The 22,888-nt window shown below is 44.4% G+C and overlaps 1 protein-coding gene across 1 annotated transcript in view; it reads left to right on the top strand.

Annotated features, from left to right (window-relative positions):
- Positions 1-22,888, top strand: part of ABCC3 (ATP binding cassette subfamily C member 3) — a 624,389-nt gene that overhangs the window by 495,888 nt on the left and 105,613 nt on the right. The window contains exons 22-23 of the mRNA XM_086930544.1: positions 6,255-6,462; positions 11,675-11,985. Of these exons, the coding sequence (XP_086786670.1) occupies positions 6,255-6,462; positions 11,675-11,985 (519 nt within the window). The remainder of the gene's footprint in view (positions 1-6,254; positions 6,463-11,674; positions 11,986-22,888) is intronic.

The following is a 22,888-nucleotide window of genomic DNA, read 5'->3' as shown; positions in this document are numbered from 1 at the left end:
CACATATAATGTCGTTGGGTGCAGAGGTGAAGGGAGACAGTTGGATGCTCTGTGTCGATCTTGTGAGGAAATAGTAGATCCACTTGATGGCGTCTTGTTGTACGGCTCTGTTGTGGAGGCTGTTGATGAGGGTGTTGTGGAAGACTGTATTGAATGCTGCTGAGAGGCCGGGGAGGATCAGGGCCACAGTTCCTACATGGACAAGGAGTGTTCTGATGTGAGCCATGCGACAATCAGTGTGGGCTCAGTGCTGTGGTTGGCAATGGATCCTGATTGAAAGTAGATGGTATTGTTCCAGGAACGTTGTCCGGGTAGGGGAGCAGGGAAATTGGATGGTAATTTCTGAGCTCATTGGGGTCACCAATAGCTTTCTTTAGGAGGAGTTTGATCTTTTGATGTTTCCATCTGTCCGGGAGGTTGCTGAGGAGATCGAGGTGTTGAGGATGCTGGTGAGTTGCGTGTTGATTGGGTAGATTGCGAGGCTGTAGAGGTGATGGGGGCAGGGTTCAGAGGGCACCCTGGATGGGATGGAAGGCATGATGGTCGTCAGGGCGGTAAGTGGCGACTAGGTGGTGATGGCTTGGCTGGTGTTTGCTGGTTTGTTGAGGCCATCGAGGACGGCGGGTTTGATGTTGAAATTGTTGTAGATGTTGGTGATTTTGCTGTGGAATCAGTCTGAGAGGGTGTCACAGAGTTGTTGGGAGGTGTGGATGGTGTTCTCTATGGCTGTCGGGCAGGAGAATTCCTTGACTGTTTGGTGGAGTTCCTTTGTGTGGTTGGCTGCGGAGTTGAATTGGGTGGTGATAGCTGCTTTCTTGGCTTCTTTGATGTCCTTGTGATAGATGCAGAGGGCTGTTTTGTGAGCTGCTCTGTCGATGGGGTTCTTGGTGGTATGCCATAATTTCTTGAGTTGTTGGGAGTTGCGCTTGGTGGTCTGACTTCTGGGGCGTACCAGCTGTCCTGTTAGTGGATCTTGCTGGATTTTGTAGGTTTCAGTGGGGCGACTCTATTAGCGTTGTCAGTGATCCAGCCAGCATAGTTCTAGACGGTCCGACTGAGGTCTGTTGAGGCCTCAGGTTAGGAGGTGGTGAGCACATGTGACTACTGAGTTTAGGTGACCTTGATCCAGCCCCGGTGGGCGATCTGACACCTGGTGATGGTGTGCTGGGTGCTGGTGATGGAGAAGTGTACTATGGTGTGGCCAGTCCAGGTGTGTTCTGTGGTGTGGTTGAATTTGATTCAGTCGCTGGAGGAGAAAATGGGGTCAAGTGCATGTTCGTCTTTCTCATTGGGTTTGATGACCAATTGGGTGAGGCCGATGTTGCTCATGTTCTCCAGGAGGGCGTTGGAGTTGACGTTGTTGGGTTCATAGATGTGGAAGTTGACGTCGCTGAGTAGGACTTAGTGGTGAGCGTTGATTGCTAGGGGTACGATGAGGTCGGGGATGGTTTGCAGAATGTTGCTTGGATTCCTGGGGGTCTGTAGTAAGGGTGCCTCTTTTTTGTGGTTTTCCCATCTGTTTGTAGTAGGAAGTTGAGGTGTTTAATGAGAGGTGTGGAGTCGTCATTGGTGATGGTGCATCCGATGGTTTCCTTGAAGATGATGATAGCAATGCCTCTGCTTTGTTTGTTGGCATGGTCAAGGTGTGTCATCTTGTACCCTTTGGGAGTGGCAGTGGTGATGTCAGGGTTTGTGGTGGAGTTGATCCACGTTTCAGTGATGAAGGCAAAGTCCGTGGAGAGGGTGGGGATGATGTCCCAGATTTATGTGGAGCGTTTGCAGAGTGAGCTGGTGATGAGAAGGATACAATGGAGGGGCTGCTGGGTGTTATTGGTCTTGTGGGCAGGAGTGGGTAAGGATCTTTCCTGGGTTGTGTTGCAGGATAGGTGTTCGCAAGTGAAAGGTCCTTTGGTGGATCGTGGGGATAAGGAGATGCAGCTGTTGTTTTGGAGTCCAGGAGTTTCTTGGCGGTGTGCTGGCGGGTGGCGTGAGGGCCAGGGGTCCTGGCACTGGGCATTCAACCAGCATTGAATTGGCAGTGCACCCATTGCAAGCATCCACTGCATGATTGTGCGGTGGCCTCCATAGGTTTTCCTGCTAAGAGGCCCAAGTGCAGGTATCTGCCCCTGTGCACACCACCAATGCAATGCCGGTTGGAAAACTCACAGCATAAGGGCAGCAGGCAGCCTCAGGGAAAGCAGGCAGCACAGGGACAGCAGGAGGCGCAGGGGCAGCAGGTGGCGCAGGGTCAGCAGGCGGCACAAGGGCAGCAGGAACCACAGGGTCAGGGGGGTACAGTACCTTCAGCTGATATTATAAGTGCACAAGAAAGCCATAGTGGGTATATGGTCGAGAAACTGGCCATAAGGAGTTTCCTAGCACCATAATGGCTTTACTGAATCCTGGGATGTTTGGTATCACACATCTCAGAATAATAAGCCTGCACTGCACCCAGTGTCAGATTTATTATCCCATGCCCTCAGGGGCCCCTTCTAGAGGGGACTCCTAAACCAAAACAACCGCTGGTGGGTTTCTGACTGGTGAACACCAGCCTGCCACTACGAGACAGGTTTCTGGACTGCTGGGGTGGGAACCTTCACTCCCAAGGCCTAGAAACAGAGCCCTTTCTGAGCAGCAGTGTTCTCACCTCCCCCAGTTCAGGAAGAGCCATTTGTGCCAGGGGAGCTTTAAAGGCCTTTTCGCCTTTGGCACATGGCCCAAGCCTCTCCTGCTAGCAGGAGCCGGCCCCTTATTGTCTTCACCCCCATTTCGGCAGGAAGAAAGGCGGGAAAATCAGGACAGCCCAGAAGTTGTGTCCACCTCTGCCAACCCTGCCCCTCTTGTGGGGGAGGTGAGGTGAAGCCTACTCTTCCGTGCCCTCCAATCAGGGTCAGGGATTGTGCCCTCTCCCCTACGTGGGGTGAGCACACAAAGGGTGTGGTCACACTAAGGTCAGTATCCCATTGACTTCTACCTTGCTACCCCAGTAACACCCCTAAATACAGTATTTAGGGGCACCCCTGAACCCAGCTCATCAGCATTCATGACATACCAAGACTGGAACCCAAAGACGGTGCAGCAGTGAAGAATCCAGGCGACACTGACTTGACCCCAGCCTTACCGGCCTGCCTGCAGCTTCAAACCCCACTGCGGAGAAAAAGACTGCCCCAAAAAGGATCAGCCACCTCCAGACGTGTTGAGGACTGATCCCCTGCTTCAATAAAACCTTGAGACTTCTGTAGACAGCAGCACTGTCCACAAAAGACGATCAAGAGCTTGTGAAATCAAGAAACCCTGCACCTGAAACTATGTACCTGCCATCCACGACCCATGTCCAGAGGGCTTACCAGTTCTGAAGTGGTTCCCCAGTGGTCCTGACCTACAAACCATTGAGGGTTGTCACCTCCAAGGTCCAGTGTTGACGCCTGTAGCCTCTTCACGACGGCCACCCTCAACCGCGACTTGCCCGGTAAGGAAAAACCTGATATCCTCAGACACCCTTGCATTTTACTTACCTGCAATTGCTATCATCATTTTCGTCATAGGTTTGCATGGTGTGTGTTTTCTCTGAAAAATGTATTAAGTGTTGACTCTGCCTTGTAGTGCAATTAGTGTCTCTAAATCAGCTGTCCTGCTTACTGATGTGCTGCAGTGCCTAAACTGTGTTATTGGTTTGTTTTGCAGTTAGAAAAGTAACTAGAAAGTAATCTGAAGTAATTACAAGCATTCTAAAGAGTTTACAACCCATTTTATCTCCTACAAGGTTACTTGTATGCTTCTACAAAACCAGTAAACACCGTATTTTGAAAAGTATTATTGTTTTGAAAGTATCACTTAACTGCTGCTAAGTAAATCCTGGTTCTAGCAATAAAAATAACAAAGTAACGACTTTTTATACAATCAATTGGTCTGGGTTCAGTCTTTGAGTGTTTGACATTACTTCTTGCCTGAGTGTGTATCAACAAATGCTTAACACTACCCTCTGATAAGCCTGCCTGTACAACCTCTCTACCACAAAAGAGAGTTAGGTATTTTCTTCTTTAGCCTGTGCTATACCTCTGGTGATCCAATGGGCTCTGTGCACACCATACCTTACTTTGGTATAGTATATACAGAGCCAACTTCCTACTGTGAATTATTGCATTTTTCTGCTGTATCTATGACTAGTAAAATTTAAGATGGATTTTGCAGCAAGATACTTTGAAGGGTGGCTTAACATGTCAATTATCTCTACAAATAATTCCAATAAAGCAACTGGCTTGCCACATTTTCATTTTCAAATTTTCATTATGGTTTTTTACATCAAAAGCACTTGACAGTAGAAAAATACTGGGGCCTAATTCTAAACTCGTCAAAATGATTATGTGGTAAAATCGCCTAGTGGGAATTTTCATTACAAGCTGGGTAAAGTATTATCAGAGACTGGCTTTACTTCCCATTTCTGAGTATTACTGGTCATAAAGTGAAAAAGCATTGGTGTTGGTTAAGTCCACTGTCCAACCTGTCTTCCTCATGAAGAGACCACCAGATAACACCTGGAGGAATTTGTGCGGGGGGAAAGGACCATAAATGCATTCACATATTTTGCCCAACTTGTAAACCAAAATCTGGCGCCAACAGGATTTGTGTCCAGCTTTGGATTGAACTGTAGACAGTTTTGGTAAAGCAGGAATCATAAGACATCAACTGGTTGAAAGATTAGCAAAATATTAGCTACAGTGGTGGACTTGGAAAGTCTAAGATCTAATGTCCTATCGCATTGCAAAGTCCTCCAGACAGTAACATCTTTCAGTGATGCTTGTGACAGTGACTGCACTTCCCCCGAGCCATACTGTATGGCCACATGTTCTCTCTATTGTTCAGATAGCAGGATTCCAGATCCTACATCCTCATCTCAATGAATCCTGTGCTGCTGATCCCACAGATATGTACTTGGTTCCTTGGATAGCAAAGCTGTAGCCTGAATTTTAAACCTTAAGTTTAAGAGGACCAGCCTCCATCAGTGTAATCTGGAGTTTGCATGCAGCAGCCCAACAAGTTTCTTAGAAACATATTTGTGGTTCTGCTGAATGCTGTGCTTGAAAGCTAGAAGAATTATCTAGTTATTTCACCACCAGCCCACACTTCCAACCTCTTTCGCTCACTCTTGCAGGTTTTTTTTTAGTAATGATTTACCGTTTATTACTTTTTTCCTGTCATTGTCTTCCTCATGTCTTTTCCATGTTTGCCTTTTCTCTGGTCATCGTCTGATAAAAAATAAGTCTTGGGTCCCAAACATTTCTGCATGTCACAAACCTCTACAGCCACCAGCACAAATAAAGCACAGTGCGCTCTAAATTGTATGTGAAGAGCTCTACTGAGCACACAGTCACGTATCTTGAAGATTTGCAGAACAAAAAGAAATTAGAGGCTAAACCCATCGACAGAAGACACCACTCTGCTCAGCCAGTTACCCAGGCACACCAGTAGCCCATGTAAGTGATGAACATAGTACTGTCAAAAAATCCTGTAACACCAAACCAGGATAGCAAATCACAAGCAGCATATATGTACTTAACGTATGAAATACTTTCGGCCAGATTACAATCTCGCTTTGGAAGGGCTCCAAATAGAATTCGGCGAGCTCAAAGCTGTTCCCGAGCCCTTGTTTCTGACCAAATCGTACCCTGTTCTGAACAAGCGAGTACGATGCCCGGAAACCGTACGAGCTGTCCGAATCTGTTCCAAAAAGCATTCAAACCAGTCAAGCTATTCGGAGTCGAATCTTACAGCTCAATGAACTCTGTTTCCGAGCAAGCAAGGGCGATGGCTGATTCTAACAGCTGTTCCAAATCAGTCTGACCGAGATGAAACAGCTGTGGGAATCGGTCTTTGGGGGCCACCCGTGGTCCTCCAGATTGGACCACCCTTCCAGACCAAGCACAGTGTTTTCCCCAACCACCCCTTGTTTCAATGGGAGCCTGTGTTCTCGTTCGGCACACAGGCTACCATAGTTGACAATGGGAGTCTGGTCGAACCGAGTCCGTAAGCATCCGGACAAATTGTAATTGGTTGGTAGGACTCCCAAACTACGAATCGTTCAGAAAGCATTCATAACCCGATTCGGTGGGATTGCTTTCCTAGCGAGATCGTAATCGACCCCTTTGTGTATCCAGTCCGAGGGAAGAACTTGAGAAGCAACTTATGCCAATTTGCATATTTTCAGCACTTTTCCTTTACTCGTAACGTACAAACTATGCCTTTTTTTTTTACAGGTAAAGATGATCGTGTTCTGGCAGTACATAAAGGCAGTGGGCTTGATAGTTTCGGCATTCATATGTTTACTATATTGCTGCCAGAATGCTGCAGCGATTGGTGCTAATGTGTGGCTCAGTGACTGGACTAATGAACCGATAATAAATGGCACCCAACAACATACAAGTAAGCGTGTAGGAGTCTATGCAGCGCTGGGAATTCTGCAAGGTAGGTTTCCATACAAAAGATACAAAATATGATTAAGAACAAAATGAGTGGGATCCTCATCTGGTCTGACTTATACACAGTAAAGTTTTTTTTTTATTTTAGCATTCCTAAGGTGTGCTATACAGTAGGGTGTTGTGTCTTAAAGTACAGTCCTTTCATTTTGTCAGGAAGTTTCATATATTCTGAGGAGAATCCACAGCCAAAAATGTGCTCTGCCGTTGGCGTCACTGGTCCAGTGTGATGTGAAAATTCCACCTGCTCCCCCGATCTAACAATGTCTCCAGAATTAGGACAAACTTCTCATTAACATACAGCTCTAAACCAGAACCTTAGTTACTTCATCATGAAACACTGCACTCGATAGGTGTATGGATGATAAACGCAAAATACTCAGAAGTTCTGTATTTTAGCCACTTTGGGCCTAATTCACAAAGGGAAACATACACTTTTATTAACAAACGTATTCAAATACTTATTTTATGCGCAATGTGGAGTATCCCCACATAAAAAGATTGGACAGTCCTATATCTTTATGTGTGAAGACTCCACACTTATAAAGATAGTGCACGCAAAGTACCTTTATGATTAGTTTCCTTTTGTATATCAGACCCAAAATTTATAGTTTGGTATTTTGCTTTCCATGGTAATGTGTTCCACTACCATACAAATATTTTCATATCAATTAAAGTTACTTTTCTACAATACTATTTCACCAATGGGGATTTCTAGATAAATGTAATGATGAAAATACGCGATTAATGTCTTGCGCTAATCCCCTATATCCCTCTGGAGGTTTTCTGTTATCAGTCCTAGCTTGTAAGAGAATAATGCAAAAATAACTGGTCAGTAATACGTTTGGAGTTTAGAGTAGAATGGCTGCCTTCAGACTTCAAACATTGCCTGTAAAAATGTCATATTCTTCAATAGGCATTCATATATTTTCAGACTGGTAGGCTGATTTGTAACTTGGCAGACAGATTGTACTGCATCAGGGCCACTGAGTAAACAATTCCGTGGAGTAGCCACCTGCCAAATTTGGAAACGTCCGTCAGCCGGACGGACATTTCTACCATTCACTGGAACTTCCATAAAGATGGTTCTTGTGAATGAATTGGAACTTTGCCGTAAAGCTCCATCAAATATGACAGAGTTGTACTGAACAGTTTCAAAAGTTTGCTATTTTCTAAAAGAAACCCTAAAGTGTTTTTTTTTGTTTTCGAATATAAAAAAACACAACGCCCCCATCGCCACAGAAGTCATCTTCCATGGTGAGGGAGACCTTTCTGGTATTTTAATGCCTATCGTCGGCAGGGTTTACTGACAGTAAAAGTGGCTATATTTCTGCCCATCTAAATTAACATATAACCAATTCTCCGATGGCCCTTATTCCATCGGGCAGTCAAAGAAATTTCCCTGTCCCCTCCGTTGTCACACTATGGTATGCCTGCTTATAAATTCCGCAGGTGGATGATTATTTTGGAGGTAAGGATACTTTGTTTTCATTGCGATGGTGTATGCTTACTGCCATTATATAAATCAGGCCCTAGATGTCTATAATATTCCCTTGATTACCAAAATCTTCATTCAGTTGAATGGATACTCAAAACCTTTGTGTGTCTAATTTAACATTCATTTCTTCCTGAACACTATTCCAAGCATTGACTTTGTGAATGAAGTAATTATTAGATGATTAAAGCAACGTATTATGCAGCGAAAAGCAAAAAATATAGTAGCCTTCGAAATATGTTTTGCACATACACAAACTCATTTGCAAACATTAGCTAACAATGTTGAAGGATCCTTTGTATACAACATGTATGCTCGTCATTGATAGTTTAGTGGCAATAGCAGATAATCTCATTAATGTACAGCCTGGAATAAAAGTTTGGAAGTGTTCAAATTGCTCAACTTCATAAAAGCACATTTCATTCAGTACACTCTAAAATACACCACACTTGAAGGAAGAAGTCTGGACTATCACATAGTACACTTGAAATCAACAACATACTGACTTTTTATGCAGGTGGCTGAGAAGCAAGCATTTCAATAGAATATAGAAGACAGACTTGTGAACCAGGAGACTCAAACCCAGGCATATCATTAAAAGAATCCTTAGATATGTTCCTAGCCATATGTATGTGGTGAAAGAATAAAATAAACCTCAGCTAGACAGGACACCAAGAAAAGATTGTTTTAGCATTGTTCATAGTTATTCGTGGACAGAAAACAATAAAGCTCAGGTAGGCAGGGCACCAGGGCAAGATTGTTATAGCTTTGTTTGAGATGCCAGCACCCAAAATGTTAGCCTGGGACCACCTGGTGAGCTTGTGAATCATGTCAGCTAAGAGAACATGTTAGAGCCAACTGCTGATGCATTAAAAAGGTAGGGGGTCAATGAAAGTACAGGGGAGACCTACGTATCTGTAAAGGCTGTGTCTATGCCCAACCCATGGTAGACATTCCACAGTATTTTAAGCCTCCCTTCAATACAGTTGGGCAGTGTCTGACGAAACTGGTTTCTCTGGCACATTCACATCATGGCTGTTCTCTCTGCATTATTTTCTTTAAAAAGTTCTAAAGAAGGTGTTTGTTTCTGAGATACAAACAACCAATATCCTTTACCTGTAGAAAATATTACATGGCCTTTCCACCATTCCTCACATTGCTGGCTGGCCAGGGAAAATGTATGTTGTAAGGCCTATGCTAAATAAGGCTGGCCTTCAGACCAGAGGCAAGTAGTGATCTTTAAAAGAGGTGGAACAGAATACTTGCCCTGAATTCCAGGCCCTCTGAGAAAATTTGGAGAAAATGAGAGAAATAATTTGTAGGCTCTAAAAGAGTTTTTTCATGATGCATCAATGAAAACCTAACACATGGCATCAGCCGGCCCCATTTTTCAGAATTAGGCTTGGGAGTGAAATCCTGTGGGCCACTGTCAGAATGTTGTCATTGGTGTCTCTCATGATGGCTGCCTCCTTAGGCCAAGCATTACTCACAACATGCCAGTAACAAAATTCTGTCATTTATGATAGTTGTCCAGTATGTCAAAAATAGCTTCCAGTATGTCATGACCAAGAAGGATGGAGTCTTGCATTCCACTTTGTAGATGCTGAATCACATACCTACCTAGAAGAGGAAATACTGACTTCTTACACAGGTAACCATAAGCAGGCACCAGTCTAGAATATGGAAGACTGGCTTAGGAGACTTAAAGGCTGCCTTATTATAGTGTGATTTTCACATGGTTTACCCTCCTCCCACCACTCTATTGTGCCAATGTTGCCCTCTCTTGGGTTATGAATTTCCTTCAGTAGGCTAGCACCAGCATTTTGCTATGGATGCTCCTACCTTCCAAAAGTTACCCTCAGTGTGCCTGGGCTATCATTTTTCATGGGTGCCCTACACATGCCTGTGGTGCCCCCATATGCTAGGAATTAATAATATGCCAGTGCCTGAACTTTGCCATTGGTACCACCTATATGCTGTGTGTGACCCACCTATCAAAAAGTACCTCTAACATGTCTGAGCCAGCATGTTGTCATGGTTGCTGCCTCCCTCACATACACTCTGCATGTGCCATGGTTGTCCTCCCTTATGTCTAGGAATATCTCCAATGGTCTAGTGCCTGAATTATTCCATTGATAGCCCACATACCAAGAATTACCTCCAGTATGCCAGGTACTCTATTTGTCCAAGTCTGCCAAGAGGAATTACTTTCAATTTATCAGTGGTAGCACGTGGCCATGGATGCCACTCTAAACCAAAAATTACCTTGAGTGTGCTGTGGCCAGCAGCAGACTCACAAACACAACATATACTGATGCACACACTCACACTCACTCCAACTCACTCACCCTTCCTAACTGACACTCCCTTACGCAGAATCTCTCACTCTTACCCACACCCTCACTTATTCAAACTCACTAAGACTTCCTCACTCAATCCCCTCACTTTCTGCTACTCACTCACTGTCTCACACTCACTCACTTTCACTCACACTTATCCATAGCTGCAACTGGCCAGGATTCATGTCCTAGAAAAAGGAAACAGCAATGTCAGTGTGCTCAATGAGGAGCCAGACTGTAAAGTAGGAGCAGGATAAACAATACAAATACCTATCTCTTGCCATCTCCCTGGTTGTGATAGGGCAGAAAGCACAGCCCAGAAAGCACAGTTCTAGCATAATTTGGGATAGGTCTTGAGATCCCACTCCTGCTTCTCTGTTGTTATATGGATGCACTGATTAGCACTGACAGCTGAATTTTAGCAGATGTGAGGCATGCACACCACCTCAGCTAAATAATGCGGATGACGCCTGCCTGAGGAGATGTAGCTGAACTACATGCCTCACGCATGTGCCAGCCCAGCATTTATTTGCTGTGGTATGTGTTCTTAAATAGCACTTTTTAGGTAGATTGCATCTCAGCCCCTTCAACCCATCCTTCTCCTGGCCTGTAGAGCGCAGGCATTGCTCATGAAATATTCACACACATTTGCTAAATTAAATAGGAGCAGTGTAGACAAAGACAATGGGCCAATGTAGCAGCTATCAGGTAGCAAGGCACTTACCAAACACACTACTGACCCCTCCCATTAGATACCTGTCAGTTCTTCAGACAAATTACTTTGGGTTTCATGATGCTCCTAAAACTTTCGAAACTAGTTTCTAATATTAGTGGACTAAGTAACACACCATGGGTATACACATTATGAAAAGAGACATCTAAAGAACTATGACTAGTAAAGACAGAGCTTTACCAACACTGAGGCCATGTCTAGCAACTGCCGTATATCTCAGATGGAAGCAGAATACAGTGCTACAAACCATTTACAAAGAAAGGAAAAGGATGAGTGACAGAGTGGCACACCATTGAATTTGCTGCCAGTGTTAAGACAAATGACACATAATGTTGGACAACCCTATGCCTGATAAGAGTAATGTAATTTACAAACGTCAAGATGAAAAATATCATATATATATTATATAGTGTCTATTCACTATAGTGAATCTAAAATCTTTTTGTCATTTGACATTTTGACAAAGTATAATATTTAAAGAATTTGTTTGTGTAAAGAATGTTAATAGTTGTTTAAAAATATAGTAATATGTTAATAGATGTTTAGAAACCATTGCACTAAACTAAAAAGTATTTTTCTGAAGCAGAGTGAATGAAACCTTTGATCACCTGTTGAAAATGTCTTCTTTCCATAGGGGTATTGGTGATGATATCCTCCTTCACATTGGGCTTGGCCGGCATTGGTGCAGCTCGAAAGCTTCATGAAACCTTGCTTCATAACAAATTGCGCACCCCACAAGCCTTCTATGACACCACTCCTATTGGCCGAATTATCAATCGGTTTTCCAAGGATATTTATGTCATCGATGAAGTCATACCACCCACCATTCTGATGTTTCTGGGAACATTTTTTACTTCTTTTTCCACCATGATTGTAATTATATCCAGCACACCGCTCTTTGCTATTGTTATTGTCCCACTAACCTTTGCCTACGTTTTTGTGCAGGTAGGTTATCATCAACATACATGTAGATGGTTTTATGCCAGTACCGTGTTATAATAATATTAAAACAAATCAAAAAAGTTAGTTGGCAAATATTGATAAACTGGAAATGGAAAAAGGATGGTTTCTATGGTTGCTAGTTTTTATTAGGTGTTTGGTAAAGGCAATATCTATTGTGATATAAATGTAGATTCAGTACAAAATATATTTGCTTTTAGAATTTCATTGGAAAAAAAACCCATACCATTCCATATTGTGAACCCCATGCAAACTAACACATTTTTTACATGATATGCCCAAATATGAATGCATATTACCCATGTACACGGGGAAGCAACACTGCATCTTGGAGAGGGTGCCTTCTTTAATAAAGTGTGTTAATTTAATTGCGAGTCCATTATGTCAGATAGGATTCCAGGGCTTGTATTGTTTGTTTACTGCTCAGGTCTGTCTTGCCTTAAATGGTGGACTAGGACAGAAAATAATGCCCTAAATCGGCTAGGGGCACTGCCACTACAGCCTAGAGACCCTGTGTGTACCGGCAGGCCTCTGGGTCAGGAGATTCAACAGCATTATCTAGATGGCTCCGACATTGGAATTCCATCTAAATGTGGCAAGGGTGCCAAGGGTTTGGTGATGTGGTTGCTCTACCATCTTATTTGCAGCACTCCCATTCAACCAAACTCAACATTTCTCTCCTAGTGTTACACATTTAATGTTAGTGGATGTTTGATAAGATTATATATTATTGTATATTATGAGGGCTTAATGTACTAAAACCCTACTTGATTGTATTCCTGAAAAGATGCTATCTCCCAGGAAGATGCTGGTTATGTGTGAAACCATCTGTTATATCAGAACATCTCAAATTGCCTTGAAGTTATATATAATAGTTTATAAATCAGTAGATGATATAAAAAGAGATGGATTGAGACAAAGAGTAGTGGAAGTAGCAACACTTGCCAGGTCGACATGGAAGTAAAACCTGCGCGCAGACACTGCAGTGGCAGGTCTGAGACACCTTTGAAAGGCTACTTGTGTGGGTGCCACAACCAGTGCTTAAAGGCCACTTGTAGCAGTTGATTTACACGCTATGTGCACACACAATGCACTGTACTAGGGGCTTACTAGTAAATGAAATATCCAAATCATGGAAATGCCAATGCATAAACACAATTTACAGCAGGAGCACTTGCACTTTAACACTGAACAGCAGCAAGAAAGTGCACAGAGACACTAAGCCAACAGAAATGAAGTCCAGAGCTCCATCAAAACAAGGAGATCAGAAAGCAAAAAGACAGCGGAAACAGGCCAAAAGATGCGAGGTCTAACAGTTGGCAATGTGCTTGAGCACTGGCTCCATGTTAGATTTTTTTTCCTTTATAGGGATCAGACATGTACTACTGGGGCTACTAATTTTGTGGTGTTCTCCCTGCTTTTGCTCGGGCCGAGACAGTGCAGTTAAATTTTGATTTAAAAAATTCTGATTTAAAAACAAAAAAGGACTTCATTGTACATATTCCTCTTGTTGACCATCTCCGGGGACCGACTAAGATTCGACGTCTGACTATTAAGACCTCGGGCTCTCTTCAGGGCCTCTTGCCCCTCATCTTACCTGCAACCATTGCACCAGAGGTGATGGAAAAGCTGCTATTTTACTGTCCCTAGTTCCTCCTCAAATATCTGTGGTCTGATCATCCAGAGTTTTGAAACCTTTGCCTCTCCCCAATGACACCACATGCCAAGCTTGCCTCACCTTTCTTTTGAAGAAGACCCTCAGGTATCAACTGGAAATAAGGTGGGCTCATCAGAAGATGCAGTAACAAGTCCCAGATCACACCCATGACATCATCGCCGGAATCAACTAGACCCTACTACACAGACTTCAGACCATCCAGAACGCCGCTGCCAGTCTTGTCCTCGGAACGCCGTGCCACAAACATATGACCCAACACCCGCGAGACCTTCACTGGCTCCCCGTCGAGAAAAGGGTCACCTTCAAACTCCTCACCCATGCCTTCAAATCCCTCCACAACATCGGACCCAAGTACCTCATCAAGAGAGTATACTTCCAAGTACCCAAGAGGAACCTCCGCTCCACACTGGCAGAGGTCCCCCGCTTCCACAGAAACAGTATGGGCAGGAGAGCTTTCTCCTACATCACAGCCATGACCTGGAACAAGCTCCCTGTGAACATCAGATGCTTGCCAACCCTGCACACCTTCAGGAAGCACCTCAAGACCTGGCTTTTCGACTGATCCAGAGCTGCCCCCCACGCGTGCCTTTAGACCCTCATTGGTGAGTAGTGCGCTATAGAAACCCCTGATTGATTGATTGATTGATCGGGTAACAGGCCCTGCTTAGTGTTGTGGAACATGAGGACACAGGCCCTTTGCACATTCCGTCCAATCAGCTATCACATAGTCCAGCCTCTGCTGCCTTTTGTTTGGATGGCACTGACCAAAGGCAGTGGTGCAGATGTTGCTTCCAACCTCTGGCATTGACACTTTTTGCCCGACAAGCCATACGATTATCCACAAGTCTCAAGCACTTTCGAAGCTGAAGCTATCTCCTTCACCAGTACAGAGGCCAATCTCCATCACAAGGGTTCCATCTACTGCAAAACTACCTTCAACACCAAAGTCACCATCACCACTGGGGATTTCATTGATGGTGACTCCAACGACTCAGAGCGATCTATCCTTCTGAGACTGCAGGAGGAGTTGGATGCAAGGCAAAAAGGTCGTTTCATCCTTTCCCAAACTGAGAATATCTCAACCAAGCTCCTTCTAACAAGAACTTCAGAGACTTTGCCTCAGAAGAGGAAACTACATTTGCAGTGTATCTGGCTATGGAGCTCCCTCCAACTTCTAAGCCTAAACAATACATGGACATGTTGCACCTCCACTGCTCCACCCCCACCTCCTCCACCACCAACGCCACCTCCTATGGTTCCACTCACCAGAGGATTTTCCCATTCCACCTATGAAAGAAGGAAAGAACCAATTTGGCCCTGTAGAACCTTATGAGGCAGCATTCGACTCAGTGCCCATAGACGACCCATGGGACAACTATGATGCCTTTCCCCCTGGGGATTTAGACCTGGATCATTATCCTGTTAAGACATCTCTCCAGCGGTTGACACCATGATTGATTTGATTTGATTTGATTTGTCTATTTCTAAAGCGCACGAATGCCCGTAGGTGTCTTGGCGCTGTGAATTGTCCAGTTTCCGGTGCAGGTCTGGAGTTTAGTAGATATTTATGCGGTGAAAAGCCAGGTCTTGATTCTCTTTCTGAAAATCTCCAGAGTTGGGCTGTTTTTTACATCAAGTGGCAGTGAGTTCCATGTCCGTGCCGCATGCACGAAGAAGCTTCTTCCTCCCCAGTTTGATCGTTTGAACTTGGGTATCACTATCAGTTTTTTTTGACCTGATCTAAGAAGCCTTGATGGTTCGTAGTGCTTCAGGTGAGTTTTCAAGAATTGAGATCCTTTGCCCTGCAGTGCCTTGTAGGTCAAGCACAGTGTTTTAAACTTGACTCTTTTGGCTACGGGTAGCCAGTGGAGTGTCTCTAGTTTGTGACTGATAGGCTGAAACTTTGGGATTTCCAGTATCAGTCGAGCCGCTGCATTCTGGAGTCGCTGCATTTTTTCCATGATTTTTACTCTGGCTCCGGCATACAATGCGTTACCGTAGTCCAGTCGAGACAGTGCCAGGGCTGTCACTACCGTTCTGCGTGTGTCTTGAGGCAGGTATGGGAGAATTTTTCTAATCATTTTTAGTATCAGCCAGAAAGACGATGCCAGTTTGTTTACTTGGGCTTCGTATGTTAGTTTGGTGTCTATCATGACTCCCAAATTTTTAGCAAATTTTTAACCATGGGCTTCCACCAGTGCTTAATTTGTAAAATATGAAGTGCAGGTGCTCAAATGTTTGTCAGAGGCCACACCCACTTTTTCTGGCCCCACCCACTCCCTCAACTGGCTCCACCCACTCCCTCCACTGGCCCCACCAACTTACTCTGTTAGTTCCACCCACTCTTCAATTGGAACTGCTAAAAGTCAGATGGTATCTGTGTAAAAACTGAGCCCTGTTAGCTGATTTTATTTTTTAGGACTGGAGCCCTTGGGAGGACCTCGCCAGCCCCATAGGCATGGCAGAGCAAGCTTGAGTCTGAAAGCTTTCTCTGACAACCTTGCAGTTGCATTTGTATGCCCCATTCCTGCCCCCGTGGCTACAGTGACCCTGTGCACACATAGTGGCCGCACTTTATTACTGGCTTTCTCAGGCACTTATCAGGCCTATTCCAACCGCCAGGGAGAGTCCAGGCACCCTTCAAAGCAGACAAGATTATGAGGTGTTCCGAGGGGCAGCCCCACCATGAGAGGAGCGGGTGTAACCTCTGTCCAGTCCTGCCACAAATCACGCATCAAGCGTTAGACTAACTCATCTCAGTATGGTGCTCCGCATCACAGGACTGAAATGCATTGTCACGCATATGCAGGTGTCTCAGCTATCACTAAAAGTGCTGCAAACTAGTGTGCCAGTGTGGCAGCTGGCGGTGCGCCTCCTGTGGCCTGTGCACGCTGCTCCTGCAGGCTTGGGGCACTGGCAGTTTCACTACAATGTATTTATCACTTTGTACGGCGCCACAGGGTTCTGAGAGTCACACAGCATGAGGTGTCATTAGGTAGTAGTGGCCAATGGCTGCCAGAGTGGGGAGTTTGTAAGCAAGGTGGGAGGCTACTGGTTTGCAGGCTGCGGCGCCGGTCGAAATTTTGGCACTCAGCTTTCAGCGCTGCCTGCTGCTCAAAATGGGCCACCTGCGTCTCTGTGGCTGTAATATTAAGCTCACTATTATGGCAGTCAAATTCATTATTGCTGAGCCCAGAGAGACAGAGTTGTCACAGAGTCATGAGACTGACCGTCTGTCACTGTGACCAGTTGCAGTGGCTGACAGAACAGACTGGTTGCAATAAAGACACCCGCCAGCCTGGACTTAAACGGGCGGCAAAGCAAAAAGGTTGCCGGGGGTGTGTGGCTCCCAGCCGTAGGCCTGCTGCCTTGCAGAGTTGCCAATGTCAGCAAAGCTACCTGCAGTGCTGCAAAGCTCAAGACCAATACGTGGGTACCAGCCACTGCCACCCACCTGAGTGTGTGAATTGTCTGTGTGTAGATAATAATATAAATATGTATTTCCAATGTTGCGAAATAACCTATTTACATGAGATTCCCTTTCTTTCAGGCCTCATTACGAACGCGCTAGAAACAATAGTTTCTTCCGACTACAACAAGCACAAACTTTTTTTTTGTAGGGACTCTGTCAGACATTTTTTGTCGATTCACCTCATCCACTTTAGCCATTAACCCTTCGAAATAATCTGCTTGCTTCTTAAAGGCACCACTCAGATAACCTCACTTTCTGCATTATCATTACACCTCCCACTGACTGAAGTAGTAGGATTGTTCTCATCAGTTTTTAGCTGCCTCCTGTTAGCGCACTTAGTCCAGTGACTTCTTAGACTTTCTCGTTGCTCAATGGAGTGTAATTTCGAATATTTATGTGTTCCACTTGTCTATATTTCTTGGTTTTGCTCACAAAAGAGTGTCACTTATAGCACGATCGCGCCATGCTGGCTCTGTGCAATGCACTAAGAAGAGCTGCGTAAGCTCAGGTAAAAGTGACTTCCAATAAACCGTTACAAAGGGCGCTAATTTTGCGCACATGAGAGGGTCACTCCTAGTCGTTGAAATGTCACTCATAATTTCAGTTATGAAAATGTCACACAGCATTCTGAAACCTAGCCAGCTATGTCTATCCTCCGGTTCAGTAAGGGAAAGTTCCCCACCCAGAGGGGCTCGGGGTGTAGCCACTGTTTTCCAGTTCTGTAAGGGGGAGCGCAGCAGTTGTATTAGCACTTCTCTTCAGTTACACCCAGATTGTTATATTACAAGAAGGCGACTGGAAGCAAGAAACGATCTATGGAGCAAGGTGGGGCATGGCATGTGCTGCTTAAACAACCAGGGAGTGATGCCTGTGTTTTAATACTATAGGAGGAGGGCTTGAAATTGGACGCTTGGTCAGTCAAGGGGCACATGTGCTGTGCAGCATTGAGGAGTCCAGCACTCGGCACCGCCACCAATCTGTAGGACCACTCCCTATATGAGAGCCAATGCACCGAAGCCTGCTGATTGCTATCTTAAAAGATAGAAAACTGTCCAATCAAAATGAGCCCCCCATGTATGACATTTGGCTCCTCTTTTTCTTTTATGCTAACCTCGCATTGGCCTTTTAACTTTCCTTAAACTTTACCCGGCACCAGCAGGCCAATACTGAGGCACTGGCTGGACAGGCCCCGCCCTGCCCTATCCAGATACATAAAAGTTTCCGCTGCTACTACTATACCAAGCACTGGTTCCTGCATGGGCTTGCATACAGTGAATCTGAATGAATCACATCCATGATGATCCTAATAATCGTCATATCTTATGGAGCCACCGGAGGTGAGCTGCCTCCCAGCCTGCTGGTCATCTTACAACCGGACCATCACGGTGCCCCAAAAAAAACAGCGTTGATTTTGGCATGGTGATGGCATATTATTGGAATGGCATTGCTAGTTGGTTGGCTTAGCTTAGCTACTCGTACTAAAGTTAGTTAGTTTACAATTACTGGTTAGCTTCTAATCTTACCGTTACTCGTGTTGGGCCGGCCGGCAGGGACACACAATGACTGCACTACCTTTTCTTTAATTAGTACGATTAAGCAGCCTGGTGCTGCTTACTAACAGACCGTCAGCCCTGTAAAACTGGCTGGCTGCTGATTGATGCCTGGACCGGATGTCCAGCTCTGCCCTTAACGTCATTGTTGTCGGTCGGGTCGGGCCGGGCTGACTTAAATGACGATGACTCTTGCGGAGCAGCAGTGGTTATGCTGGGCGTGGCAACTGGTGGCAATCAAATGTGAAAAACATCTGCACGCTCTGCTCGCACAGCCCCTACCCCACCAGAACCTCCAGCGCGGCACACCCAAATACATCAGTGTTTGTGTGTGTGTGTTCTGCGGCCCTCCCACCGGCAAGTGACAACAGATAACACTGCACTGAGTTAACCAAGAAAGGCTGCGGCCCGCGGCCGCCAGGTTCTTCATATTATTTAATTTATGAATATTCTCTTGGATTTGAACTGCAGGCCAAGTGGTTAAGAAGTCTCACAGCTGCAACACTAAACGCCGTGACTCACACTCGGTGTACGTGAAAAACACGGTGCGGCGGCTGCACCGAGTACATATAATAAAGGTACATTTTAAAAAACATCAATGTGTGATGTGCGCAGCAGATAAGTAGACCCGTCACTGATAATTAAGTGCTGGTGCTAAGCACCGGCACAAATTAAGCACTGGCTTCCACAAGGTAACACACTTTCCACAAAGTAGATTTGCATATCCTCCAAAAGGAAGATAATATCATTGTAGAATCCCTCTCCAAGTCTGAGAAAACTGTCCAGTTCCTCCTCATGTTGAAGAACATGCTATAGTCAACCCCTAACACCTTTAGAGAACCTGTCAAGGCTAGGGTGGTAATAACATGGGAAGAAAAAAATGACAAGCCTTCTTCCAACAACTTGTTTGACATCAAGGGACATGTCCCACCAGCCTCCCTTGTTGTCCTTACAGCATGCAAGTGGGCTTCCACTCCAGTCACAGGCCATGCTTTCCCACCCAATAAGGTGAACAAAAGGGTGGATGTTTCTGGTAACATAGTATTGGTAGAGGATATTAACCACTACACAGTAGCCATTTCTTTTGGCCTCCTTTCCTGATATGGCAGCTCAATATGGGATGAGATGCAAAAATTAGTCTAGCATCTCCCTGGGGAATTAGAAAAGCGGGGGAGAAGATAGTTGCAGAGGGGAAACTATCCCCAATGCCACCATGCTCTGCTCCCTTGATGCAGGCAACACTGCACCATGGGGAGCTAACATGAGCATCCTCATTAGATGAATCACCTGGTCCACATCTCAGGTTTTATGCTGGTGCTCAAGCAAAATCTGCCCACCCTCCCTTGTATGGAGGTTGATCAGATATAGAAAACGTCAAAAAGGACATCACCTATGGGTTGCTTTTGGAAACACTAGAGGGTAGGCCCTAAAGCAGTTGTCCTAGTCCCTGTTCCCCCATGCCAAAATCAGCAGCAGACATAATATCAGCAAACTGAACGAGGGTACACCAGGGGTGCCTATAGAAGCTGTAATATGAGGTAGGGGCAAAGAAAGATCATGTAAAGGGGCCTCCACATCTTTTTTTTATTTTATTTTTATTTTTTATTGTCATCTTAAAGGGCAATAATAAAATTCTAATTAAACTGGAAGTTTGAATTCATACATCAGGCAAAAACACAAGTACGAGAAACAGAAAAAGAAACTAAGAGGAATCACAAAATTAATTAATACATTACTATCAGTAATTAAATTATTCCATCCAAAGCCAATGGTCTCCATATTGCTTCTAACTTGATCAAGGAACAGACACCCCTTACCTTAGTCAAGGCTGCCTCTAAACCATACATCTCCCTAATAATAGTCCACCAATCCCCGACCAATGGGGGTGTTGTAGAGACCCAAACCCGAGCGATGGCCAATCTAGCAACAGCCATCAGTATTGATAAAAGGCGTGCGAGTGCCGGTTTATCCCCCTGTAACCCAACATTATTTCAAGATCAGTGAATGAGGGGTCCAAACCCAATTTAAGCTGTAGAATCTGACCAATTGTCTGCCAATAACCGTTCCGTTCTGGACAATCAATAAACATATGTATCAGGTTAGCAGCTTATAATCCACACTTAGATCAGTTTATCTTATCCCCCGTTTTATTCCCTTGAGCTCGTTTAGCTATTTTTGCCGGAGTATAGTACAGCATACATGTCATACGTAATTGCTGGAGTTGCAAACTGACAGAGTGAGCTGAGTCCCTTATGTGCCCTAAAGCCTGTTTGATCACTCTGGGTGTAACGTCTATACCCAAAGTTTGACTCTAGTACTGTGCTAATTTCTCGCTGTCATCTAACCTAAAACTATGCAGATGTTCATACATTTCCCCTATCAAGGACTCTGTTTTCCCCCCCATATAGACAGTCCTAGATGCTTGAATGTGTTACCGATTTTGGGTCCAAGTTTTGGGCCAAGTAGTCCCTGATCTGTAAATACTTTTAAAAAAAATGGGCAGGGAGTTTACTTGCAAGAACGACTTAATTCCTCTCTCACCATACACATCGCTTAGACATGTAACTCCATATTTGGCCCAAGATTTGCCTGCTTGATCATGGAACACATCGGGGAACAAAGGATTCCCCCGTAGTGGAAATTTTTCATGAAATACTGGTAATTTACATCTAGCCGGCATAGCTCGCCAAATATATATAGAACGACTTAATTCCTCTCTCACCATACACATCGCTTAGACATGTAACTCCATATTTGGCCCAAGATTTGCCTGCTTGATCATGGAACACATCGGGGAACAAAGGATTCCCCCGTAGTGGAAATTTTTCATGAAATACTGGTAATTTACATCTAGCCGGCATAGCTCGCCAAATATATATAGTATCTCTTACTGTCTTAAACCTGACTTACTTAAAGTAGTTTGGGTCTCTAATTCCATATAAAAACGTTTCTCTCGAATTGCTTAAGATAAACCTAAAGATAGAGTTTGTCTGGTCTAGACCAAGCAGACTACGGAAAAGTCCCGTAAAAGCAGCCAAAAAATAAATTTTAAATTCTGGAAAGCCAAGTCCGCCTTGATCATGTGGAGATTCAAGCAAATCAATCGCTCTCATTGGTTTTTTATATCCCCATATGAAACTACTGAAAATACCCTCAAATTTTTTTAAAAAATGCATTAGGGACTTTTAGAGGAATGGACCGAAACAAATATAAAAACTTAGGAAGTATTTTCATTTTTATTAAATTGCATCTTTCTAATAACCCTATAGGGAGCCTATGCCAGATTTTAAGCAATTTAGTGGTTTCATTCAGAAGTGGAACGTAATTTAAATTAATAATCTGATCGACTTTACCTGTTATCTTTACCCCCAGATAAGTAACAGTAGAGCTAACCCCGCTAATTGGATGTGGGACCCAAATGATAACCTTGAGTGTTTTGCCTTATAATCTGAAAAAAAACAAATAATAGCCTTCCATTTGCCCTAATCCCAATATACCCTATGCCCCATTATAACACCCTTACCACTGCCCCCCAAGACTACGCCAGAGTCCACCCACCGCCCTGTCCCATGGAAGAAGACTCCCCACTTTACCAGCTGCCGCTAACTAGGCAGCCCTTCAGAGTCGCAACCGCAACGGCCAGTCCCACACCCAGAGATTCTAAATCAACCTAGTGTAGAACAGCGTCTTAATTAAGCTTAGTAAAAAAAAAAGGTAATGAAAAAGCACAGTTAAAGAGAGAATGGGTAAGAACGATTACCTAAGAAACAGAAGAGATACAACCAACTAGACTAGACTGAAACCCACACTCCCTTAAAGCTTTTTATACTTATACAAATAATTATAGTCTCTTGTTCTGCTTCTTCTCAGCAGCTTCTGTTTGCCACTTGGCCACTGCCTGGTTAGTTTCTTGTTCTTCAGTAAAAAAATAAGTAAGACCATCTTTAAGTACTTTTAACCGTGCAGGTTCTTGCAAAAAAGCTTGAGCCCCAAGGGCTTTTAGCTGATCTATAAATTGGCGCAACTTCCAACGCCTGTTCATTGTAGCCTTACTAAGGTCCGATCTAACAAAAAAAGTAACTGCCTCGACTGTTACTGGTGAACTAGGTCGGGCTTTCAGTGCAACAGCCTGTCTCAGCAGAAAGTCCCAAGAAAAATAAAAAATGGACGAGGATATTGACCCCTCTT

Source organism: Lissotriton vulgaris, chromosome 7 (genome assembly GCF_964263255.1).
Source record: "Lissotriton vulgaris chromosome 7, aLisVul1.2, whole genome shotgun sequence".
Classification (NCBI taxonomy): domain Eukaryota; kingdom Metazoa; phylum Chordata; class Amphibia; order Caudata; family Salamandridae; genus Lissotriton; species Lissotriton vulgaris.
This window is presented reverse-complemented; position numbering and strand designations above follow the sequence as displayed.